At 37.2% G+C, this 21,192-nt stretch overlaps 1 protein-coding gene across 2 annotated transcripts in view; it reads left to right on the top strand.

Moving 5' to 3' along the window:
- Positions 1–19,253, top strand: part of LOC115225793 (ubiquitin carboxyl-terminal hydrolase 20) — an 86,264-nt gene extending 67,011 nt beyond the window's left edge. For both annotated transcript variants that reach the window (XM_029796750.2, XM_029796751.2), the window contains exons 19-23: positions 5,390–5,495; positions 8,759–8,840; positions 9,087–9,195; positions 10,631–10,733; positions 17,740–19,253. In XM_029796750.2, the coding sequence (XP_029652610.1) occupies positions 5,390–5,495; positions 8,759–8,840; positions 9,087–9,195; positions 10,631–10,733; positions 17,740–18,674 (1,335 nt within the window). In that variant the 3' untranslated portion in view covers positions 18,675–19,253. The remainder of the gene's footprint in view (positions 1–5,389; positions 5,496–8,758; positions 8,841–9,086; positions 9,196–10,630; positions 10,734–17,739) is intronic.
- Positions 19,254–21,192: the final 1,939 nt, after the last annotated feature.

The raw sequence follows: 21,192 nt of genomic DNA, 5'->3' as shown, positions 1-21,192 counted from the left end.
GTGTATCTTTATGTTGAAGAGCGTAGGCTCGAAACGTAAAAGACTTGTTCTATTTCTATTCCTGAGCGCCATACTAATACATTTGTTTGTTTGTACTCCACCTGCCTTCGTCTTTTGTTTATTTTCGTAAACCTTCCCATTATATATATATATATATATATATATATTATAATTCTGAAATGCAAAAAGTTTGTTTGTCTAGTTTTGTCATAGGAACGGGTTGAAGGGCACTAGATCCCGTCAGATTGACTCCAAAATTTACAGGGACATGTAAAATGAGGTGAGGATGAGAGTGGGCTAGGTTAGAAATTCCTATCTTAAAAGGTGTCGTTACTAGGGCCAAAAATGCACACTTTGACAAGTCTACTCTCATTCTTTTATGTGTCTGTCTTTCTCCATCTCTCTCTCTTTCCTCCCTACCTCTTACCTTCTCCCTATAACGTCGTTTCACAGCGTCTATTATCTTTCCCCCGCTGCCATCGAAATTCTATTATCTGCCTGTCTTCCTCCATCTCTCTCTCTCTCCTCTCTCTTTCCTCCCTTCCTCTCACTTACTCTCTATAACGTCGTTTGATAGTGTCTACTATCTTTCCTCTGCCGCATTAAATATTTTTACGCTTTTTAAACCCTTCGTCGTTATTCTCATTCACTCATTATTACTTTCTCTTGAAACGTGACAGCCGCAAAAGTTTAAATATTCCCACCACAGGTCTATCAGAAAGGTGAATTATTATCTTCCACCACCACCGCATAATTATAACAGATATTATTTATCAGAAGATATGTTATTTTGCGTGGATAAAAGATTTAAAGAATTTATTTGTATGCTCAAGGCAACCGTCGTTGACAAAAATTTGTTGGTAAATTTGAAAAATTTTCCAGTTTTTAAATATTTACTTCTTAACTATTTCATTCGTTTTCTCATTGTAAACCAAATCATCTTTAGGCTTCAAAATATTTTATTTTTCAGTCATCTCTTTCATATATCACCTTTTCTTCCTCGTTCTCCCTCTTTTCCCCCTTCCCTCCACCTTCTTTCTATAACTACGTTTGACAGCTTTGCCGTCTCTCTGTTACTCTTTCTTCCAAAATTTACAGGGACATGTAAAATGAGGTGAGGATGCGAGTGGGCTAGGTTAGAAATCCCTATCTTAAAAGGTGTGGTTACTAGGGCAAAAAACACACACTTTGACAAGTCTTCTCTCTTTCATATATGACCTTTTCTTCCGCCGTCCCTCTCTCTTTCCTCCCTTCCTTTCACATTCTCTCTATAACATCATTTGATAGTGTCTGTTACTCTTTCTTCCACCACCCCTCTCACTGTATGATTGTCGTTTCTTCTGCACGTCTTGATTATCACTTCATTCTTGAAAATAAAGACATTAAAAAGAACATGGTTCATAAAGAAGATTGGGTTAAGATGTTTGCAAACATTTGATCCAACTCATTTGTCTCTTTATTCCTCATTTTCCGATTCCTTCTACGTCTCCATTGAACGGTTTTGTCAAGTTATTGTTTCTTCGCCAACATAAGACATTCATAAAGTGAATGAGTTGTTAATTACATTTTATACACTGTTCCATTGTTTAGGTGGTGTCGAAAGGACTGGCATGTGTCACCATATAACCTCTGTCAGTCAAACTCCCAACCCATGCGTTCACATTGCGATACACTTTCTACAAAACTGAGCTGGGTGTGAATTCTAATTTCATACACTATTGCAGATGTGAGTTTACAGTCTGCCTTTTTTGGTTTAAACTATCTTCCTGCAGGTTAAAAAACTTTATTTTTTTAGAGTCCTCGACAATATTCGCCTCCAAAATTCCATTTTTCAATTTTATGATTATACCCAGAGTGCTCTAATCGAATATGAACTGTCTTCCCATTGGCAGACGTTTGTCTTTTTTTTTTTTAAAATAAATGCATTGCCTCTTTCGTTTTAAAACAATGCTACATTAATACATTGGTCCAACAACCAAAACATCACCCGCGCGTAGAGTGGGTCACCTTAAGCTAGTCTATATAATTCTGAAATGCGAAAAGTTTGTCTGGTTTTGGCATTGGAACGGGTTAAAGGCCACTAGATCCTGTCGGATTGACTCCAAAATTTACAGAGACATGTAAAATGAGGTGAAGATGCGAGTGGCTAGGTTAGAAATCCGTATCTTAAAAGGTGTGGATTACTAGGGCAAAAAACGCACACTTTGACAAGTCTGCTCATTCTTTTATCTGCCTGTCTTTCTCTATCTCTCTCTCTTTCCTCCCTTCCTTTCACTTTCTCTCTATAACATCATTTCACAGCGTCTATTATCTTTCCTCCGCCGCCTTCACCAGCGCTCTCTCTCTCTCTCTCTCTCTACGTTTGTCTGCATTCATAGAGAAAGTCTACTCTCATTCTTTTATCTGCCTGTCTTTCTCCATCTCTCTTTCCTCCTTTCCTTTCACTTTCTCTCTATAACGTCGCTTCACAGCGTCTACTATCTTTCCTCCGCCGCATTCGCCAGCGCTGTCACTCTCTCTCTCTACATCTGTCTGCATTCATAGAGAGAATTATCATCGCCACCACCACCACCACAGAATCATGAGAACAAATTATTATGAATCAGATATTTATTGGGTTAATTTATGTGTGTGTGTGTTCTATATATAAATATGTATATATAATGTATATATACAAAGTGTATATATCTGTATTTATATCATCATCATCATCATCATCATTTAGCGTCCGTTTTCCATGCTAGCATGGGTTGGACGGTTCTACTGGGGTCTGTGAAGCCAGAAGGCTTCATCAGGCCCAGTCAAATCTGGCAGTGTTTCTACGGCTGGATGCCCTTCCTAACGCCAACCACTCCGTGAGTGTAGTGGGTGCTTTTTACGTGCCACCCGCACTGGTGCCAGACAGAGCTGGCAAACGGCCACGAACGGATGGTGCTTTTTATGTGCCACCGGCACGAGGGCCAGGCGAGGCTGGCAACGGACACGAAACGGGGCGGTGCTGGCAACGGTCGCGAAACGGAAAGTTCTCTTACATGCCACCGGCACTGGTAACACATCTGCAATTTCCATTGATCGATTTCCATTGATCGATTTCGATTCTGATCCTCACTTGCCTCAATGGGTCTTCACAAGCAGAGTTTCGACATGCCACCGGCACTGGTAGCACATCCGCAATTTCCATTGATCGATTTCGATTCTGATCCTCACTTGCCTCAACACGTCTTCACAAGTAGAGTTTTGTGTCCCAAGAAGGGAAGGTATGCATACGTAGGCTGGCTCCATCACATGTAGAAGGCCACGGGTTGTGGACTCACTTGTCCTGCCGGGTCTTCTCGCGCACAGCACACTTCCAGAGGTCTCGGTCTCTAGTCATTTCCTCAGTGAGACCTAAAGTTCGAAGGTCGTGCTTCACCACCTCGTCCCAGGTTTTCCTGGGTCTGCCTCTTCCACAGGTTCCCTCAACCGCTAGGGTGTGGCACTTTTTCACATATATATATATATATATATATATTCACATATACACACATATATATATATAATGCACACACACACACACACACACACAAAATACATATATATAACGTACACACACATATATATATACATACCACACACACACACAAACAATGCATTCACATATACACACATACAATGCATACACACACACAACACACACATAAACACATACACACACACAATGCACACGCACACACACACACACACATACATAACATACATATATATAATGCATGCGCGTGTGTGGTCAATGCCCGCTAGTGCGCCCTATGTGTGCCGATGCGTGCATGTGTCCGCTTGCATGATACGTTGCGCGTGTCTGTGTGTTTGCTCTGGATGTGTGCCTAGGGGGTATGTTAGAGTATGTTTAGTTGTGGTCTGTATTTTTGAATAAGATTACTTTCCCTATTTATTCGTGTTTGGTCTGTGGTGTTGTCCGAGCATTGGTATAGTGGGAAGACTAAGAATTTGGGGGACTTATTGTGTGCACAAAGGTCTAAGTGTCCACTTAGTGGTATCTGTCTTGTGGAGGGGTCCCTCAGTTGTTGTCAGTGAACTGTCATTCTTTCTCTGAGGGTAAGGCTCGTTTGCCCTATGTAGTCTTCGTGGCACCCTTCACACCTTATGACGTAGAGTAAATTTTTTTATGTATATATATAATTTGTATACATTTGTATATATATAATGCGTACGCACACACACACATATATATATATATATATATATATTATTTGTGCATTATGTTGTTGGTTGAGCTGAAAATATGCACACCTATGTTAAAAGTGCTGGCGAGTTTGCATGGCAACTATTTTTTTCCTCAAATGAAAGGCATGACCGCTAGGACAAAATTCCTCATCTTAGAAAATGTGGCCCGAGTAGATCCGAATGAAATCGAGTTATATTAACCAAAATGTGAAAAGGGGTCTAAATGGGGCTGGAAGGTGATTAAAATTTACAGGAGCGGGTGTTTAGGAATTCTCTGTTACATGAAGCTAAAAAATTGGCGCCAGCCTTTAAATCTTCAATGTGTTGCCGTCCATGATGAAGAAGTTTTGAATGCTTGCCATGGTGAGTCTAGTGTCGTGAGAAAGAATCACTTCAAAACTTGGTGTTTAGGAATTTTCTTTTACATCAAGTTCAAAATTTTACACCAGCCATTAAACCGCCACTACATTGCTGTCCATCGTTAAGAAATGCCAGCCATGGTGACTCTACTATCCTCAGATTCTATCCCTTCAAACTTTGGTTTCCAATATTTTTTTTTTCAGCTCGCAAGTTCGTCTATTTCTTTTAAATGTTAGTGTTTGCTGTCTGCTTTGATATTTATGATTGATCTTTCAAACTACTTTCTTTCTCAACTTACACAAGATCTTTTGTTGTTTATAAATGGGAGACAGATAGATAGATAAAGATAGAGAGTAAGAGAAAGCAAAGGAGAGTCCGAGAGAAAGGAAGAGTGAGAAAGTGAGAGAGAAACAGAGAGGGAGAATGTGGTGATAAAAAACAGAATGGAAGCAACTGAAAGTAACAACCACACTCTTAACCGCGCGTAGTGGGTCACCTTAAGTTAGTAATATATATATAAAATAAAAGGACACATTGCAGAATATTATCCCTGATACACTGTGTGTGAATGAAAGAGGTGTTGCTCATAGCTAGAATGTCTTTGATCATTGATTTGCTCAATGATAGCTGACCTGGAACTAACCCTGCTCCCCTCCCTCCCTCAGAAGGAATGACAACTATAACAGCTGCAAGTTTGCTTTCTTCACTCTCCCTTTTTATGAAACTCCTTTATCTTTTGTCTCTGATCCCCCCAACAAAAGCTAATTCAGCACTTTGGTTTAAATTTATTTAATTTATATCATTTCAGCCCAGTTTATTACATTTTTATGTGTCCAAACAATGGATAAATCGATTTAATACGTTTGCTGAACCGGGGCCAATCACCAATCAGGACTTTCTTTGTTCTCATGGAGGTCAGTCAGTTCAGTGCTTATTTTTATTTTGTTTGCTTTTTTTAAATAATTTTTGTTTTTTAAATGTATTTTTTTATTATAATTATTGTTCTGTAAATCTCAACCTATGCCATCTGCTCTTGGTGGCCGTTGTTTCAATATAGCCAGGTATGTTTGACTTTGGAGTAGATTGACCAAGCATTGGTCAAGCATTTGTTACCACTGCCCCTGACTGAGCTTCTCTGAATGCCTGGCAGGCAAGAGCATGAAAGCGAGGTAGGCTCTTAAGATACATAAATGAATGCAAATAACAAGCCAGATTTTAATATTCATATTTCATTTTTATGAGGGACAGCTGGAAATAGGGGTAACTACCCTAATATGATCATATGGGTTTGATTTTTAACCCTTTAGCATTTAAACTAGCTATATCCAGCCCAAATATTCAACCTGTTTTATGTTCAAACCAACCCTACACACCTACCCTACAATGCCATTCTAAAAACAAACATACAAGATAATACATGATTAATTCAAAACAATGTGAATAAATAAACATCATGTTTAACAGAGTAATCTGAATGCTTAAAGGGAATAAAATAGCTTACTCTAGCTTAAATGCCTGAGTTGGTCAGGAGTGTGTCAACATTGGTTATGTATAGGGGATCGTTATCAAATAGAAACTCTTTAATGTTCTGGGTCCACTGTGGAAATTAAACTGTTTTCTTGATTGAATTCTTTTTGTTATTATGAATATGTTGAATTGCAGCAAGCTGGGCGAAATGCTTAGCGGTATTTCGTCTGCCACTACGTTCTGAGTTCAAATTCCGCCGAGATTGACTTTGCTTTTCATTCTTTCGGGGTCGATTAAATAAGTACCAGTTATGCACTGGGGTCAATATAATCGACTTAATCTGTTTGTCTGTCCTTGTGTGTCCTCTCTGTGTTTAGCCCCTTGTGGGTAGTAAAGAAACAGTTATTTCTACTGTCACTACGTTCTTTTCAGGATTAATAAAATAAGTACCATTTGAACACTGGGGTTGATGTAATCAACTCCTCCCCTCCCCCAAAAAACTGCTGCCCTTCTGGCAAAATTTGACTGGTATTTTATTTTATTCACTCCAAAAGGATGAAAAGCAAAGTTGACCCAAGCAGGATTCAAACTATAAACACCAGGGGGCACAAACACTAAAAGACATCTTTGTCTGATGCTCTACCAATTCTGCTAAAGTAATGTCCCCTATGTTTACACAAGGAAACAAATGTAGAAGGAACAACAATCAGTGATCCTCAACCAGGGTCCATATAAGATTTTTGGGGGTCCATGAAACAAAATAGTAAATTGGAGATCCCCAATAGTACTTTAAGAAAATTTTGCTTTAGATGTATGTATTGGTATGTATTGCAAGAAACAGCTGGATTTCTTTCTCTAACATTTTACATAGTTCAACCTACACAAGTTAATGTGTGAAAAATAAAATAGGAATTTTGAAAGCATTTTCTATAAAACTAGTTTTTAAATATAAAATGATGAAAGGGGTCCACCAGAATAAAATAGTACTCAAAGAGGTCCATAGTTAAAAAATGGTTGAGAATCCCTGGTCTAAATGAAGAGAGTAAGCCCAAAACATTCATAGATGCTCCAAGAATGACCAGTGGCAGAGATTTAGTTGGGGGTTTCCAGTGAACAGCTGAAAATGACCCCAGTATTTGACTTGCTTTTATATCAACTATGGAAAGATTAAAAGACAAAGTTGAGCTCAGTGATATTTGAGCTCAGAATATAAAGATCCACGACTAAATACAGCAATTCTGCTAATCCAATATGCTAAACTCAACACATTGATAATGATCAATATATGAGAGGCAAAGTTGACCTCTGCAGAATTTGAACTCAGAAGTTAGTGTTATTTTGTCTGGTATGCTAACGATTCTGCTAGCTCACATCGTGGCATTCTGTTGGTTATGACGACGTGGGTTCCAGTTGATCCGATCAATGGAACAGCCTGCTCATGAAATTAATGTGCAAGTGGCTGAGCACTCCACAGAGACGTATACCCTTAGTGTAGTTTTTGGGGAGATTCAGCATGACACAGAGTGTAACAAGGTTGGCCCTTTGAAATACAGGTACAACAGAAACAGGAAGAAAGAGTGAGAGAAAGTTATAGTGAAAGTGTACAGCAGAGTTCACCACTACCCCCTAGTGGAGCCTTGTAGAGCTTTAAGTGTTTTCGCTCAATAAACACTCACAATTCCCAGTCTGGGAATTGAATCTGCAATCCTATGACTGCGAGTCTGCTGCCCTAACCACTGGGCCATTGCGCCTACACAATAACAACAGTAGTAGTTCTATATATAGAATTGTAGTATCCAGTCTGTACAAGCGCTGGTATAAGACATCAATGGAGGTTTGTAAGCCTCAAAAATCCACTCAATCATTGCCTGTAGGTGTGGCTTAGTGGATGAAATTGTATAATGTAGTGCAGTCATCTATGGGTTTTGAGTTCAATCCTAGGCAAGGCACTAAGATGAATCACAAGACACCTGGAGAAGATTGGAGTGTAAACAGTTGAAATCTAGTGAAAAGCAGCCATCAAGATGAGGCTACCACCCTGACTAATGTAAACAGTGTATGTAATAATAATGGTTTCAAAATTTTGTTGGAGTGGGTAAGTCATTTACATTAGAGTTAGTGTTGGACAGATGTGTCCTCATCTTGTTTGTTCTTACCACAACGTTTCGGCTTATTTGCTCTCCAGCCTTCATCAGGTGTCCTGGTGGAATTTTGAACCCAAACCTGGGTTCTCATTCCCAAGGTAATTTTTTGATATTATTATTCATTCAAGGAATTGAACTCAGAATCTTGGGGTTAGTAACCTGCGCTCTTAACCACTATGCTATATATCTGTGGGCAATTTAGAGTAAATTTCAGGGATTATAAGCTTAATATTTTTGTATCCTTCCTTAATACCAGTTCCCATATTCTACTCGTCTTTGCACTAGGTCTACATTGACCCCAGTGTTCAAAAGAGACTTATTTTATCAACAATGAAAGCATGAAAGGCAAAGTTGACCTCGGTGGAATTTGAATGCAGAACGTAAAGACCCAGAAGAAATCCCTCTAATTATTTTATCCAACGTGCTCACAATTCTGCCAGCTTGATAACAAAACAAGTGTGTTGAATGGTGAGATTCTGATGGGAATAAATGTCCAGAATATGCCAGCATAAAAAAAAAAAGAAAGAAATCATGTAAAGCAATATTTTTTTCCTTTTAATTGGTAGGTGTACCTCCATCCAAAATTGGTTATGTTGAGAATCTTGTGGTTCTTCTGAGCCAACCAGTTTGGCAGTATTTACATGACAGGTATGTTGGTATTACTCCATATGTCCTTATAATATTGATGATGATGATAAACCATAACTATCATAAAAGATTTCCAACCATAGCTATCCAGACATTGTGTATCAAAGAATACATTATCCAGTGTGTACTTCTGTTTTTAAAGAAGTAGGGATGGTGTCATTTGAAGGATATTTGGCTGTTATGTCTAATAGAAAAGGTTGATGGTGTGGAAGTTCCTTAATTGGTTTGTTTCCATTCTCATTTCAGATTTGGTGGTGGTCCCGCCTGTACACACCTCATACATTGCAAGACTTGTGAAGCTCAGCTGGAAAAACTAAAGATCAGACAAAATGAAGAAATAGCCTCCTTTGTCAAGGTAAATAGTTATTTTCCTGCATCAATCACTTCTTCCATCTAACATAACTAACCACAAGGCAGCGAGCTGGTAGAAACGTTAGCGCACCGGGCAAAATGCTTAGTGGTATTTCGTCTGCCGTTACGTTCTGAGTTCAAATTCCGCCGAGGTTGACTTTCATCCTTCCAGGGCCGATAAATTAAGTAGCAGTTACACACTGAGGTCGATGTGACTTAATCGCTTTGTCTGTCCTTGTTTGTCCCCTCTGTTTAGCCCCTTGTGGGCAATAAAGAAATAAGAAACATTAGCAAGCCGGGCGAAATGCTTAGCAGTCTTTCGTCTGTCTTTACGTTCTGAGTTCAAATTCCGCCGAGGTCGACTTTGCCTTTCATCCTTTCGGGGCTGATAAATTAAGTACCAGTTACGCACTGGGGTCGATGTAATCGACTTAATCCGTTTGTGTGTCCTTGTTTGTCCCCTCTATGTTTAGCCCCTTGTGGGCAAAAAAGAAATAAGAAATATAACTAACCACCCAAAATATGTTTTCTTGGTTGATTTCATTTTTTCACTGAATGTCCTTCCCCAAACACTTCAAAACATCTCAATTGATGGTTTAGCCCCGGGGTACAAATTCTTGATGCACAGTACCATATTTCCAGGGGTGGCAGGTCTTCCAGATTGCTTGTTGTCTTCCAGGGACACTCTTCCACTACTGAAGTGCCCGTGCTGCTCGAAACATTGCATACAACCCATTGCCTTGTTGTTGTAAGGGTGCTCAATGCCCAAGCATGCTCAATTCTCTGTAGCAGATTTCCCAAGTTAAATGCAAAATTTCACGTTGGCTCTTCGTTCCTTATTTCTTTATTGCCCACAAGGGGCTAAACATAGAGGGGACAGACAAAGAGATTAAGTCGATTACATCAACCCCAGTGTGTAACTGGTACTTAATTTATCGACCCCAAAAGGATGAAAGGCAAATCGACCTCGGCAGAATTTGAACCCAGTACGTAATGGCAGACAAAATACCGCTAAGCATTTCGCCCAGCTAGCTGCCTTTGTTCCTGTCCATGACAAAATGACAGACTACAGCATATATCATCATCATCATCATCATGTGATCGCAAAAACAAATTTCGTAACTTGAGAAGTAAACACAGTGATGTCACTCAGTGCACTACTACACGACGGTCACTGTTAGCTCTCACTGCACATGCAACCATGTGCTGCCATCTGTTGGTGTGCTACCGAACTAGTCCGGGTGCTTTTTGATAGCACCTTGTACACAAGAGAGAAGCTGAGAGACAATTTATGATGATGGGTAAAAAGCCTCAATGCCCAAATCTAAAGTTGTTCTTGATAATCGTAGACAAAGTAGGTTGGTGTGAATTGAACTTACAATGTATGTATTTCTTACATGTTTTCTTAAACTGTTTTTTTTTCTTTATCTAATTACCAGCTCCATAACAAGTTCCGAGCTGAAGAAGATCCCAGCATCATTTATGCCATCAGCATGGCATGGTTTAAGGAATGGGAGAATTTTGTCAGAGCCAAAACTGACAGTAAGTTCTTTTATTCTTTTATTTGTTTCAGTCATTTGACTGCGGCCATGCTGGAGCACCGCCTTTAATCGAGCAAATCGACCCCAGGGCTTATTCTTTGTAAGTCTAGTACTTACTCTATCGGTCTCTCTTTCCGAAGCGCTAAGTTACGGGGACGTAAACACACCGGCATCGGATATCAAGCGAGGGGGGGGGGGCAAACACACATGCAAACATATACATACACACACATACATACATACATACATACATATATATATATATATATATAATATATATATATATATATATATATAATACAAAATAAGAAAATGGAGAAATACACCTTAATCAATAATCAATTACCAGATAATACCCAATCACATAATTTATTAACCCACTACATATGAACATCAAGGTCAAACATAATAGTACAGAACAAAACAATGCCATGCACATCAATGAGTAATATGATACAATATGTATAAGTGGATATAAATAAATATAAATATAAACTACATCTTACAGCTGTTTCAGCCTTGTAGATATGGGTATCTCATTATGCTCATATTAGCCAGGTGTGATAAGTTTATATGTGGTTATAAATGAGACACTTACAAAAATATCCCAAGGCCTCTTCAGAGATTATAAAGTATAATCTAAATATGAATATCAGAGGAGGTACACCCATACAAGAGTGGGTACATACCCATAATATATAATATACACATACATATGAGTGCATATACCCATGCTCCTATATATATATATACATATGCATAATAATATACAACAATATACATACATATGTTCTATATTCAAGGTTACAGTTGGTCAAATCAATATATTAGAATATTACAATATACAAACATACACATATCTATATTCAAATGCACATATACAAAGTCAAGAGTTCATTATATTAAGTTACAAAATGCCATTAATATTACCATCATTACTATTACCATGACCACCATTGCTACTAATATTATTATTATTATTATTAATAACAATAATACCAGCAAAACAATATGTGCATCACGTGGTTCACAGTACATATTATGTGGGAAAAATCAGGTAGAATACATCAACAGCATAATATATTGGAATAGCAATATAATAGCAACAGCAACAATAATAATAATAATACAGCACAATGCAAAACATTATAGATCAGCAAATACATATAAAGTGAAAAATATTGATTTACATCATAGCAAAGTCCACAAGTGTATATGCATATAAACGCATTCCTAGCCAGAGTTTTTTTTGACAGTGATATATATTAAGTAGTAAGTTTAGAAATAGTTTAAGATCGAAAGCTCAATACGATTGGCTGGCACATTTGAATTTCAATTGTCTTCCTTACGGTTGGTTTATTAAGAAATACTTACACACGTATATGTGCGCTTACACATATATACATGGATAAACCAAAATACAGGAAATACAAGCTTACATACACACATACATGCTTACATACATAACTACTCACGTATATATCCATAAATGTATATATATGTAAACAAACACATATACTCAAAAGCAGCTAAACGACGATGATGATGATGATACATACATACATATACATACTGTTAACTAAAATAGTATTAAGAATTATAAAATTAGGATAATATTAGATGTTAATACACCGAAAGGGTTGGAAGGGTAATTCGTAATATACAAAAAAGATGGGCAATACACAGGTTTTACCATAACCAATACAAAGATGATGTACGTTATTTGCATAAGATACATAATTAAAAATTACACCGCATATTTTGTAAACATTCATAGTGCTGCGAAACCGTCCAGATAACACTTTCAAATGTGTTCCCACTCAAACCTCCGCCAATAAACATGTACAGGCATGAGACAACTGCGCCAACATATATACACACACACATACACCTGCACACAGCTATATACATATATACGCTCACATGTACACCCCCACACACACCGCTAATAAACATGCACAGGCATGGGAAAACTGCACCAACATATATACACACACATACCCGCACACCACAATATACATATATACACTAGCACAAAATCACCCATAAAAGCATGAATATACATATAAACGTATGCAGATATACATACAGATAGAATTACAATATACATACAAAAACCACTTATGCATGCCTTTCCTCCCTTGGACACACAAAGACCTGTTGAGGCAAGTGAAGTCAATATCGAACCTCATCCGACGACAGGCACCTATGCCAACCCCCCTTTGCTTGCGAAGACCTGTTGGGGCAAGTGGAATCGGAATCGAAATTGAACCAATCCTATGACTGGCACCCAGCAGATGCCAGGACCTCTGGACTGGAGATATGTAAAAAGCACTATCCGAATCGTGGCCGATGCCAGTGCCGCCTCGACTGGCTTCCATGCAGGTGGCATGTAAAATGCACCAATCCAACCGTGGTCGATGCTAGCCTCGCCTGGCACCAGTGTCAGTGGCACGTAAAAAGCACTATCCGAATCGTGGCCGAAGCCAGTGCTGCCTCGACTGGCTTCCGTGCAGGTGGCACGTAAAATGCACCAATCCGACCGTGGTCGATGCCAGCCTCGCCTGGCACCAGTGCAGGTGGCACGTAAAAAGCACCCACTACACTCATGGAGTGGTTGGCGTTAGGAAGGGCATCCAGCTGTAGAAACATTGCCAGATAAGACCGGAGCCTGGTGCAGCCTTCTGGCTTCCCAGATCCCCGGTCGAATCGTCCAACCCATGCTAGCATGGAGAACGGACGTTAAACGATGATGATGATGATGAAACCATATATATACAGGTGTGGGGAACTACACCAAATTGTATCCGTTAACATTTGTATACACATACATACACACTCATATATATTTATATATATGAAAAACATATACACACATATCCACCCATGAATATATATATATATAAAAATATACACATGAACATATGTGGACATACCCACATACACGTTCGAAATTACAGATATACATGTCTGCCCACAGCTTTGCATATACATACATTCATGCATAACCAAACAACAGAAGAACATATTTACGCAAATACATTTATATGTTAACATAAATTATTATTAAATATAAAATGTAAGATATAAATTAATTATAAATTAATAGGTGCCACTAACTAACAAAAAAAAAAAATAAGAAAAAAAAACAAGAACAAATATAGATGTTTACATAGAGAACTTAGTATTTAAGACTACCAAACAAATACATGGGAAGACTTACAAGTAAGATATATATACATATACAATCACATATACCCATATAAGTATACACATGCATGTGTGGACCAACACATACACCTACACATATACATATATATATACATATACATACTGACATATACATACACATACAATATAAGTAAATATATATACACATACTTATCCAAAAGTAAACACCGTATACCAAATATAGACCCAAACTAGTTACGTATATCAAAGTCCCAAACCAACAGCCTAAGATATGATGTGTGTATATGCCTGACACCAATGGAAAATTCCATGATGATCAAAATACCATGTATATATCAGAATATACATATATATTTCAATATATTTTCAAGCCGAGACAAAAACAATCAATACAGAACACATATGTGGAGATATAAAATTATAAATTATAATGCCTAAGAGCGTAATCCTATATAAAAAATGTTAAAAAATTACTGATAGAAAACTAGGTGCTATTTAAATCTAGAGAAGGTCTACGCTAGTCTGTGAAGGCAAAAAAAATTTCGCTCATTAATGTTATTGATAATGGGTAGGCTAGCTTTGATGATGAAGAAAATTTCATTGATACATAAAGAGCATTTTTTATTTCTATTATTATATACTGGTGCAGAAGTGAGTATTTTCAAATTTAAGTCAAAATCTATATTCTTGCTCTTAAGTTCCCAAATATAAGTACTTAGCCCCGTAGAATTCATCCTATTTTTATTTTTAAAAGTGTATCTATGATAGTTTAGTCATTGTTTCATACTATTTTTAGTCGCACCATTATACATCCTACTATCATGTTGTGTATTCACAATGCATTGATAAACCACTCCTTTCCTCAGGCATTCATTATTGAACACACTTTTATCTCTGTTTCTGCAATTGCAGTTACTATCCGATTGTGGAAATATAACCTTTCCACAATTCACTACATCCCTATTATTGTTAATAGTGTTACCCTCATTCCCACTACTTAATCCTAAATTTAACGGGAGTCCATGTTTGACATTATTAGTAATATTCAAATCATTAGGATTACTACTGCGAATAGCAGTATCATCAATCAAATTAATATTTGTCACTACAGGGATAGTACTATTATAACCAGCGTGAGGGTTGCTCATGTTCGCACTATTAGATTTATTGCCTCCCCGGTTATAGAGAGGCACATTTCTGCTACCCAAATTTATCTTTCTATCACTATAGAAGCGGTCTAATTTTCTATTATTAAAGGAGGAAATGATGGTGGCCAAATTGTGAGTAAGGCTGTACCCTATTCTAATAGTTTTATTGTTAATTATTTGACAAAATTTATTCTTACCCTTCACAAAATGCTTGTACAATAAATTATGGATTATTCTAACTATATTCATTTTAATTTGCATTGCATATGGGATTATCAGCCATAGTGCATCATTATCACTATGTGGGTTACCTATCAAATTCTTATTGTCGGCAAAAACCTTGTTCCTCTTCCAACCCATATGCCCTCTAGGTTTAATATTACCAAGATTATGACTAAAATCATTGTTAAAATTGGTTTTATTATTATTATTATGGTGTAAATAAGTTTTTCTATTATCATAGATAATATCATTATTATTATTCATATTATTAATATCAATATTGTGTGCTAAGTTATTTAAGCTAAGATCAACAACTCTAAGAGTACCAAAACTAGTATTATTGCCATACATATTTTTGTATAGACTATTGTTCTTTATCCTACAGTTATTATTGTCCATTCGAAATTTATTTATGTTTGTATTAGTAGATCCACCTTGATTCAAAAGATTATTATTGGGTATATACCTAATTTTACCCATGTAGCCTGCCTTATGCTATGCCGTATTATATCTTTCACAATGCTTATTAAATATGTCCCAGTTTGAGGATAGATAAGAGATTCTCTGACTAATGCTACATACTAGTGACTTTTTAATTTGAGCGGGGGTGATTGCTAGAGTAGTTTATATATACTAAGTTAGAATTAGGTTTAATATAAGGTTCGTGTATCCCATTAGTAAGGTTGCAATTGACATCTAAATAATTGACAGAGTAAGTTTCGTTTTCAATAATTAGAGATAAACCAAAACTTTTAAAAAATTTATGCAGTCGTTTTTTTCAAAAATAATACCATGTGACAAAAGAAAAATACACACACACACATATATACACATATATACAACAGGCTTCTTTCAGTTTCTGTCTACCAAATCCATTCACAAGGCTTTGGTCGGCCTGAGGTTATAGCAGAAGACACTTGCCCAAGATGCCACGCAGTGGGACTGAACCCGGAACCATGTGGTTGGTTAGCAAGCTACTTACCACACAGCCACTCTTGTGCCTATATATATATATATATATATATATATAATATATATATATATAATATATGATCGAATGAGTACTAGGCTTACAAAGAATAAGTCCTGAAGTCACCTTTCTTCGCCTTCTTGGTGCTCCAGCATGGCTACCGTCAAATGACTGAAACAAGTAAAAGAATACCTCAGAGTTTGATGAACTGAATTTGTCTCAGAATTGACCATTCAGGTGACAGATGCACTTGGATCACCTTCAACATTGTGTGTGTGTGTATACATATATATATAGGCACAGGCGTGGCTGTGTGGTATGAAGCTTCACCCTTCTGTTTTTGCTCATTCACCAACCACTCTACTGAGTATGCTGGGTCCATTGTTCAATGGCACCAGTAGAAACGGTGCAGTGTCCCATAAGATTAAAGTGCCCACACTACTCCAAGCCATGTTTGGTTGCTCAAAGCACAATTCGAGAAGGCAACTAGAAGAGAGAGCCATGACAAAAAGGTTAACAAGAGTGAGTGGTTGAAGGGAGCAAGAGTGATTGGAGCATGGGAGTGGTGGGTACAGATGGTCAGATAATAGCAGATGTGGACAGTGGAAAGAATGAGTGATGAATGTTAACAATGAGTGGCCTGAGGGAGAGGGAGTGATGACTGGCAGCAAAGAATGGGTGAAGCTAGAGTGTATTAGGTACAAAGACATCCAATGTACATTGTGTATGTATACATCTGTATATAGGCGCAGGTATGGCTGTGTGGCATGAAGCCACCTTCCCAACCACATGGAATCAGGTTCAGTCCCACTGCGTGGCACCTTGGGCAAGTGTCTTCTACTATAGCCTCAGACCGACCAAAGCCTTTTTCCCAAAATTTAATGGTCAAAATCCCTAGTGTGTATTATACAGGAAGTTAAAAATGAAAATTATTTTCCAAGCAATGTTTGAGTCTCTATTTGCTGTCCGGTAATGTTTATTCAGACGCATTTTGTGATGTCGGGTGCAAAAATACCTTAAATCATCCATAACTTGCAGTAAGCAACATTTATTAAACATTATTACTGTTATTTCTTTATTTTCTGCAAACAAAATGCACAGAAAAGCTACACGTTTGCATTATGTTATATATATACAATAATAATAAAATACGTGACCGTATATATTTTTACAAACCAAGGACATTATATAGACCTCCTTGACTCAAGTTAGAGAAAGGATGTGTATTATACACAAGGTTTAGGTTTTTCAGAGGTACAGCCCCCTAAAAATCCCCTGCGTATTATACTCAAGAGTGAACTATACTCGAAGATTTATGGTATTTATATTTATAGAGCTAATTATACAAATTAAATATTTATACCAGACATTTTCTTTCCTGAAGTGTGTATACATTGTTTTTGGTGGATTCTGTATGTATGTTGTATCTACCTGTATACGTATTTATACATGTCTTCTCTTCTATACACCTGCAGCTCCTCCTGATGCCATTGACAACACTCGAATAATGATACGCAAGAATGGTAAACCGGTGTTAAAGAACAGCTCCGACCATGGCCAGCTGTCTCGAGAGATGTGGCAGTTCCTACACAACGTGTATGGTGGAGGCCCAGAGCTGATCGTCCGCCAACATCCGACACTTGCCACCATCGCTGCCACCAGTAGCAGTGGCACTGGTGGTGGTGGTGTAAGTGGTAGTTGCCCTGGAAATGCTCCACCGATTTCAGCATCACCACAGACGACTACAAACACTGCAACAGCGATGACAGCAACTACTACCATGTCACCAGCACCTGCGACAACGATAACAACTACAACAACAACGATAGCAACAACAACAGTACCGGGTGGAGGAGGAGGAGGGGTATCATCATCATCATCATCATCGACAGCAGCAACAGCATCATCATCATCATCATCATCTCTGTATTCACTGAAGGCAACCTGCGCAGATACAGCTGCAATGACACTGAAGGCAGTTGCAGCAGCAGCATCATCACCATCATCACCATCATCGACAACAGCAATGCTGGGGAAGAGGCAGGCCGAGGAGGCAGGGGGAGGAGGGGAGACGAGGCAGCAGAAACTACAAGAACAACAGCAACAGGAAGCGGAGAGAGGGGAAGTGGGGGAGGAGGAGGAGGAAGTGGAGGAAGAGGGAGGCGATGTGGTGGTGTTGGTGCCGGTGTCGGACTCTGTGTCGGCTGGAACGGAGAAAGTGTGCAAGGAGAAGCAGGAGCAGGAAGAGGACGGGCCGGAGAAGGAAGAGGAAGAGGTGGTGGAGAAGAAGGAGCAGCAGCAGCAGCAGTGGGGGGAGAAGAAGAAGAAGAAAAAGAAGAAGAAAGAAACAACAGCAACAACAACAACAACAGCAACAACAACAGCAGCAGTCATCGATACTCGTTTATGAAAAACGAATTTCCATGATATGGTCTTTGCTCTTTTTTTTTTAGTTTTAATTGAAACTTAATTACCATTCCTCTCTATTCAGAATTTTTTTGGTTTTTTTTTTTCATAAATTATCCTTATTTTTATTTATTTGCAACACTTTCTTCAAATAAAAATGTAAGAAAAAAATGAAACTATAACCCCATAAAATACAAATCCCCTCTCCCGTCCCCACAACAATTTTTAACTGAACAAATAAAAAGAAAAACATTTTCAATAATAATTCTAATTTCTAATTAAGCTACAGAGCCAAGTTTTGAAAGAGGTAGAGGGGGTGGGGTTATAGACAATTGCATTGTTCCCCCATACCAACACAAAACTGGTATTCTGTCCTTTTGCTAGGTCCTTTATAAGTAATCTTGTGATAATAATAATAATGATAATGATAATAATTGTTTAAAACCTAAGAATGACAACAACAGAAAATAACTTCAAAAAATTTACAAAAAGCAGCTCCAATCCACATTGTTTTCTTAAGTCTCTCATCTCCCCTAAAATTGGAAATGTCTGGAACAAGACAAAAAACCCCAACAAAAAACACATTCTAAACCCTGTTTTTTTCCCTTTATTTTTCTTTTAATCTTTTTCCCTCTCATCAAACTGACTTATTATTATTATTATGGTTGTTGTTGTTGTTACTACTACTACTACTACTACTACTACTACTACTACTACTACTACTACTCTTCACATTCTTTTTCTCATGTGAATGTATATTGGGTATATATATAGATATGTGAGTGTGTGTGTGTGTGTAAATGTTACATGTTTGTGCGTATGTGTGTATATATATATATATTACTATATGCATGTATTTTGTTAGTTTGTAAATATATACATGTGTGCTTGTATATTTTATTTGTGTGTGTGTGTGTGTATATATATATATATATATATATATATATATATTATATATATATATATATATATATATATACACACACATATATAAAATCATGCCAGCATGGAAGAGGACTTCAAATGATGATACACATACTAATGTAGTTACCATCAAAAATTTAATTAGAAATTACTTGAGTGGTGATTAAAAGAAGCCAGTGGCTAATATTATAATACCAGTACGTAGGGGGAATAACTCTGAACAGGATTCATTCTTAATCTCTTCAGCAAAGCGAACTTCAGCAGACTTGCCAAGGCTGTCATGAGAGAATCAATGAGATGATGTACAAATTTTTAGGTGAAGAAAATTACCCTCATTTAAAATAATTAATCCCTGAGGTTCTTGATAATCCCTGATTATTTTATGTCTAAATATACTAATTACTTTGTTTCTCTCATAATTACTTTGGTATACACAGATTGTGGATTGTTGAATAAAACAAACATATTTGGAGTTTTGCCTCTAACGAAATTATTGCTATAATATATTAGCTACTATTGAGCTAATATTGTCATTTCTTCACCACATAAATGCTTTTAGTTAGATTTTTTGATGCTCACTGCATTAAATTTAGCACTAATTTAACTTGTTTTTCCATGTAGATGATGTCTCTGAGAGGATTACTTAAATTCTTTATATATAATTTGTGTTTATATGTTTGTTTTTACATATACATGTATGAATAATCTATGTATGTATTTATGTGTGTAAATGTTTGTGTGTGTGTGTATGTATGTATGTATGTATGTGTATATATATATATATATACACACACATCTGTGTGACGGGGAGTTATGTATGTTTGGGTGTGTGTGTATATATATATATATATAAAATGTACACTCATACCTCAGTACTATGAACAAAAAGTGGGGAACATTGGTCCGATGAAGCTGATTGTCTGTAGGTACTGATACTAAGGTTAAGTTACATTAGGAATGGCTAATATCAAGAATTACATTGCGAAAGACAGAGGAATAAACAGAGTACTGTACTTCTAGTCAAGCACACTATCCAATCTGACAGTGTAAAATAGCTGCACACTGTAAGTATACACTTACACACAAAAATACAGTAAAGTCAACATTTCAAATGTCATAACCAGACTTACCGTGGATGGTGAAGAGGTGTTGTTGTTATGCCGTGATTTTGTTCACTGCTTCCAATATCTGTTAAAGGGATATCCCTAAGTAGTATTGAGGTGTGTGTGTATAGTCTAACCCATACTGGCATGGAGCATTACAATTAAATAGTGGTGGTGATGTATATACTCAAATTTTTGGATGTATATGTATATACTTACGTCTATATGTGCCTGCATATATACACACATGTTGATATGTGTAAGAATGTGTGTATCTCTCTCCCTATCTGTTTATCTTTATATATGTATATGTGTGTGTATATGTATGTATATATATATAATGTATGTCATCTTGTTTCTTTAACATCTGTTTTTCTTTGTTAGTATGGGTTATATATATTGTACATAGTGTGTGTATGTATTTACATACACACAGGTATGTAGATATGTGTGTGTGTGTGTATGTTAGACATGGCTGAGTGGTTAAGAAGTTCA

Source organism: Octopus sinensis, linkage group LG28 (assembly GCF_006345805.1).
Source record: "Octopus sinensis linkage group LG28, ASM634580v1, whole genome shotgun sequence".
NCBI classification, from domain to species: Eukaryota; Metazoa; Mollusca; class Cephalopoda; order Octopoda; family Octopodidae; genus Octopus; species Octopus sinensis.
This window is presented reverse-complemented; position numbering and strand designations above follow the sequence as displayed.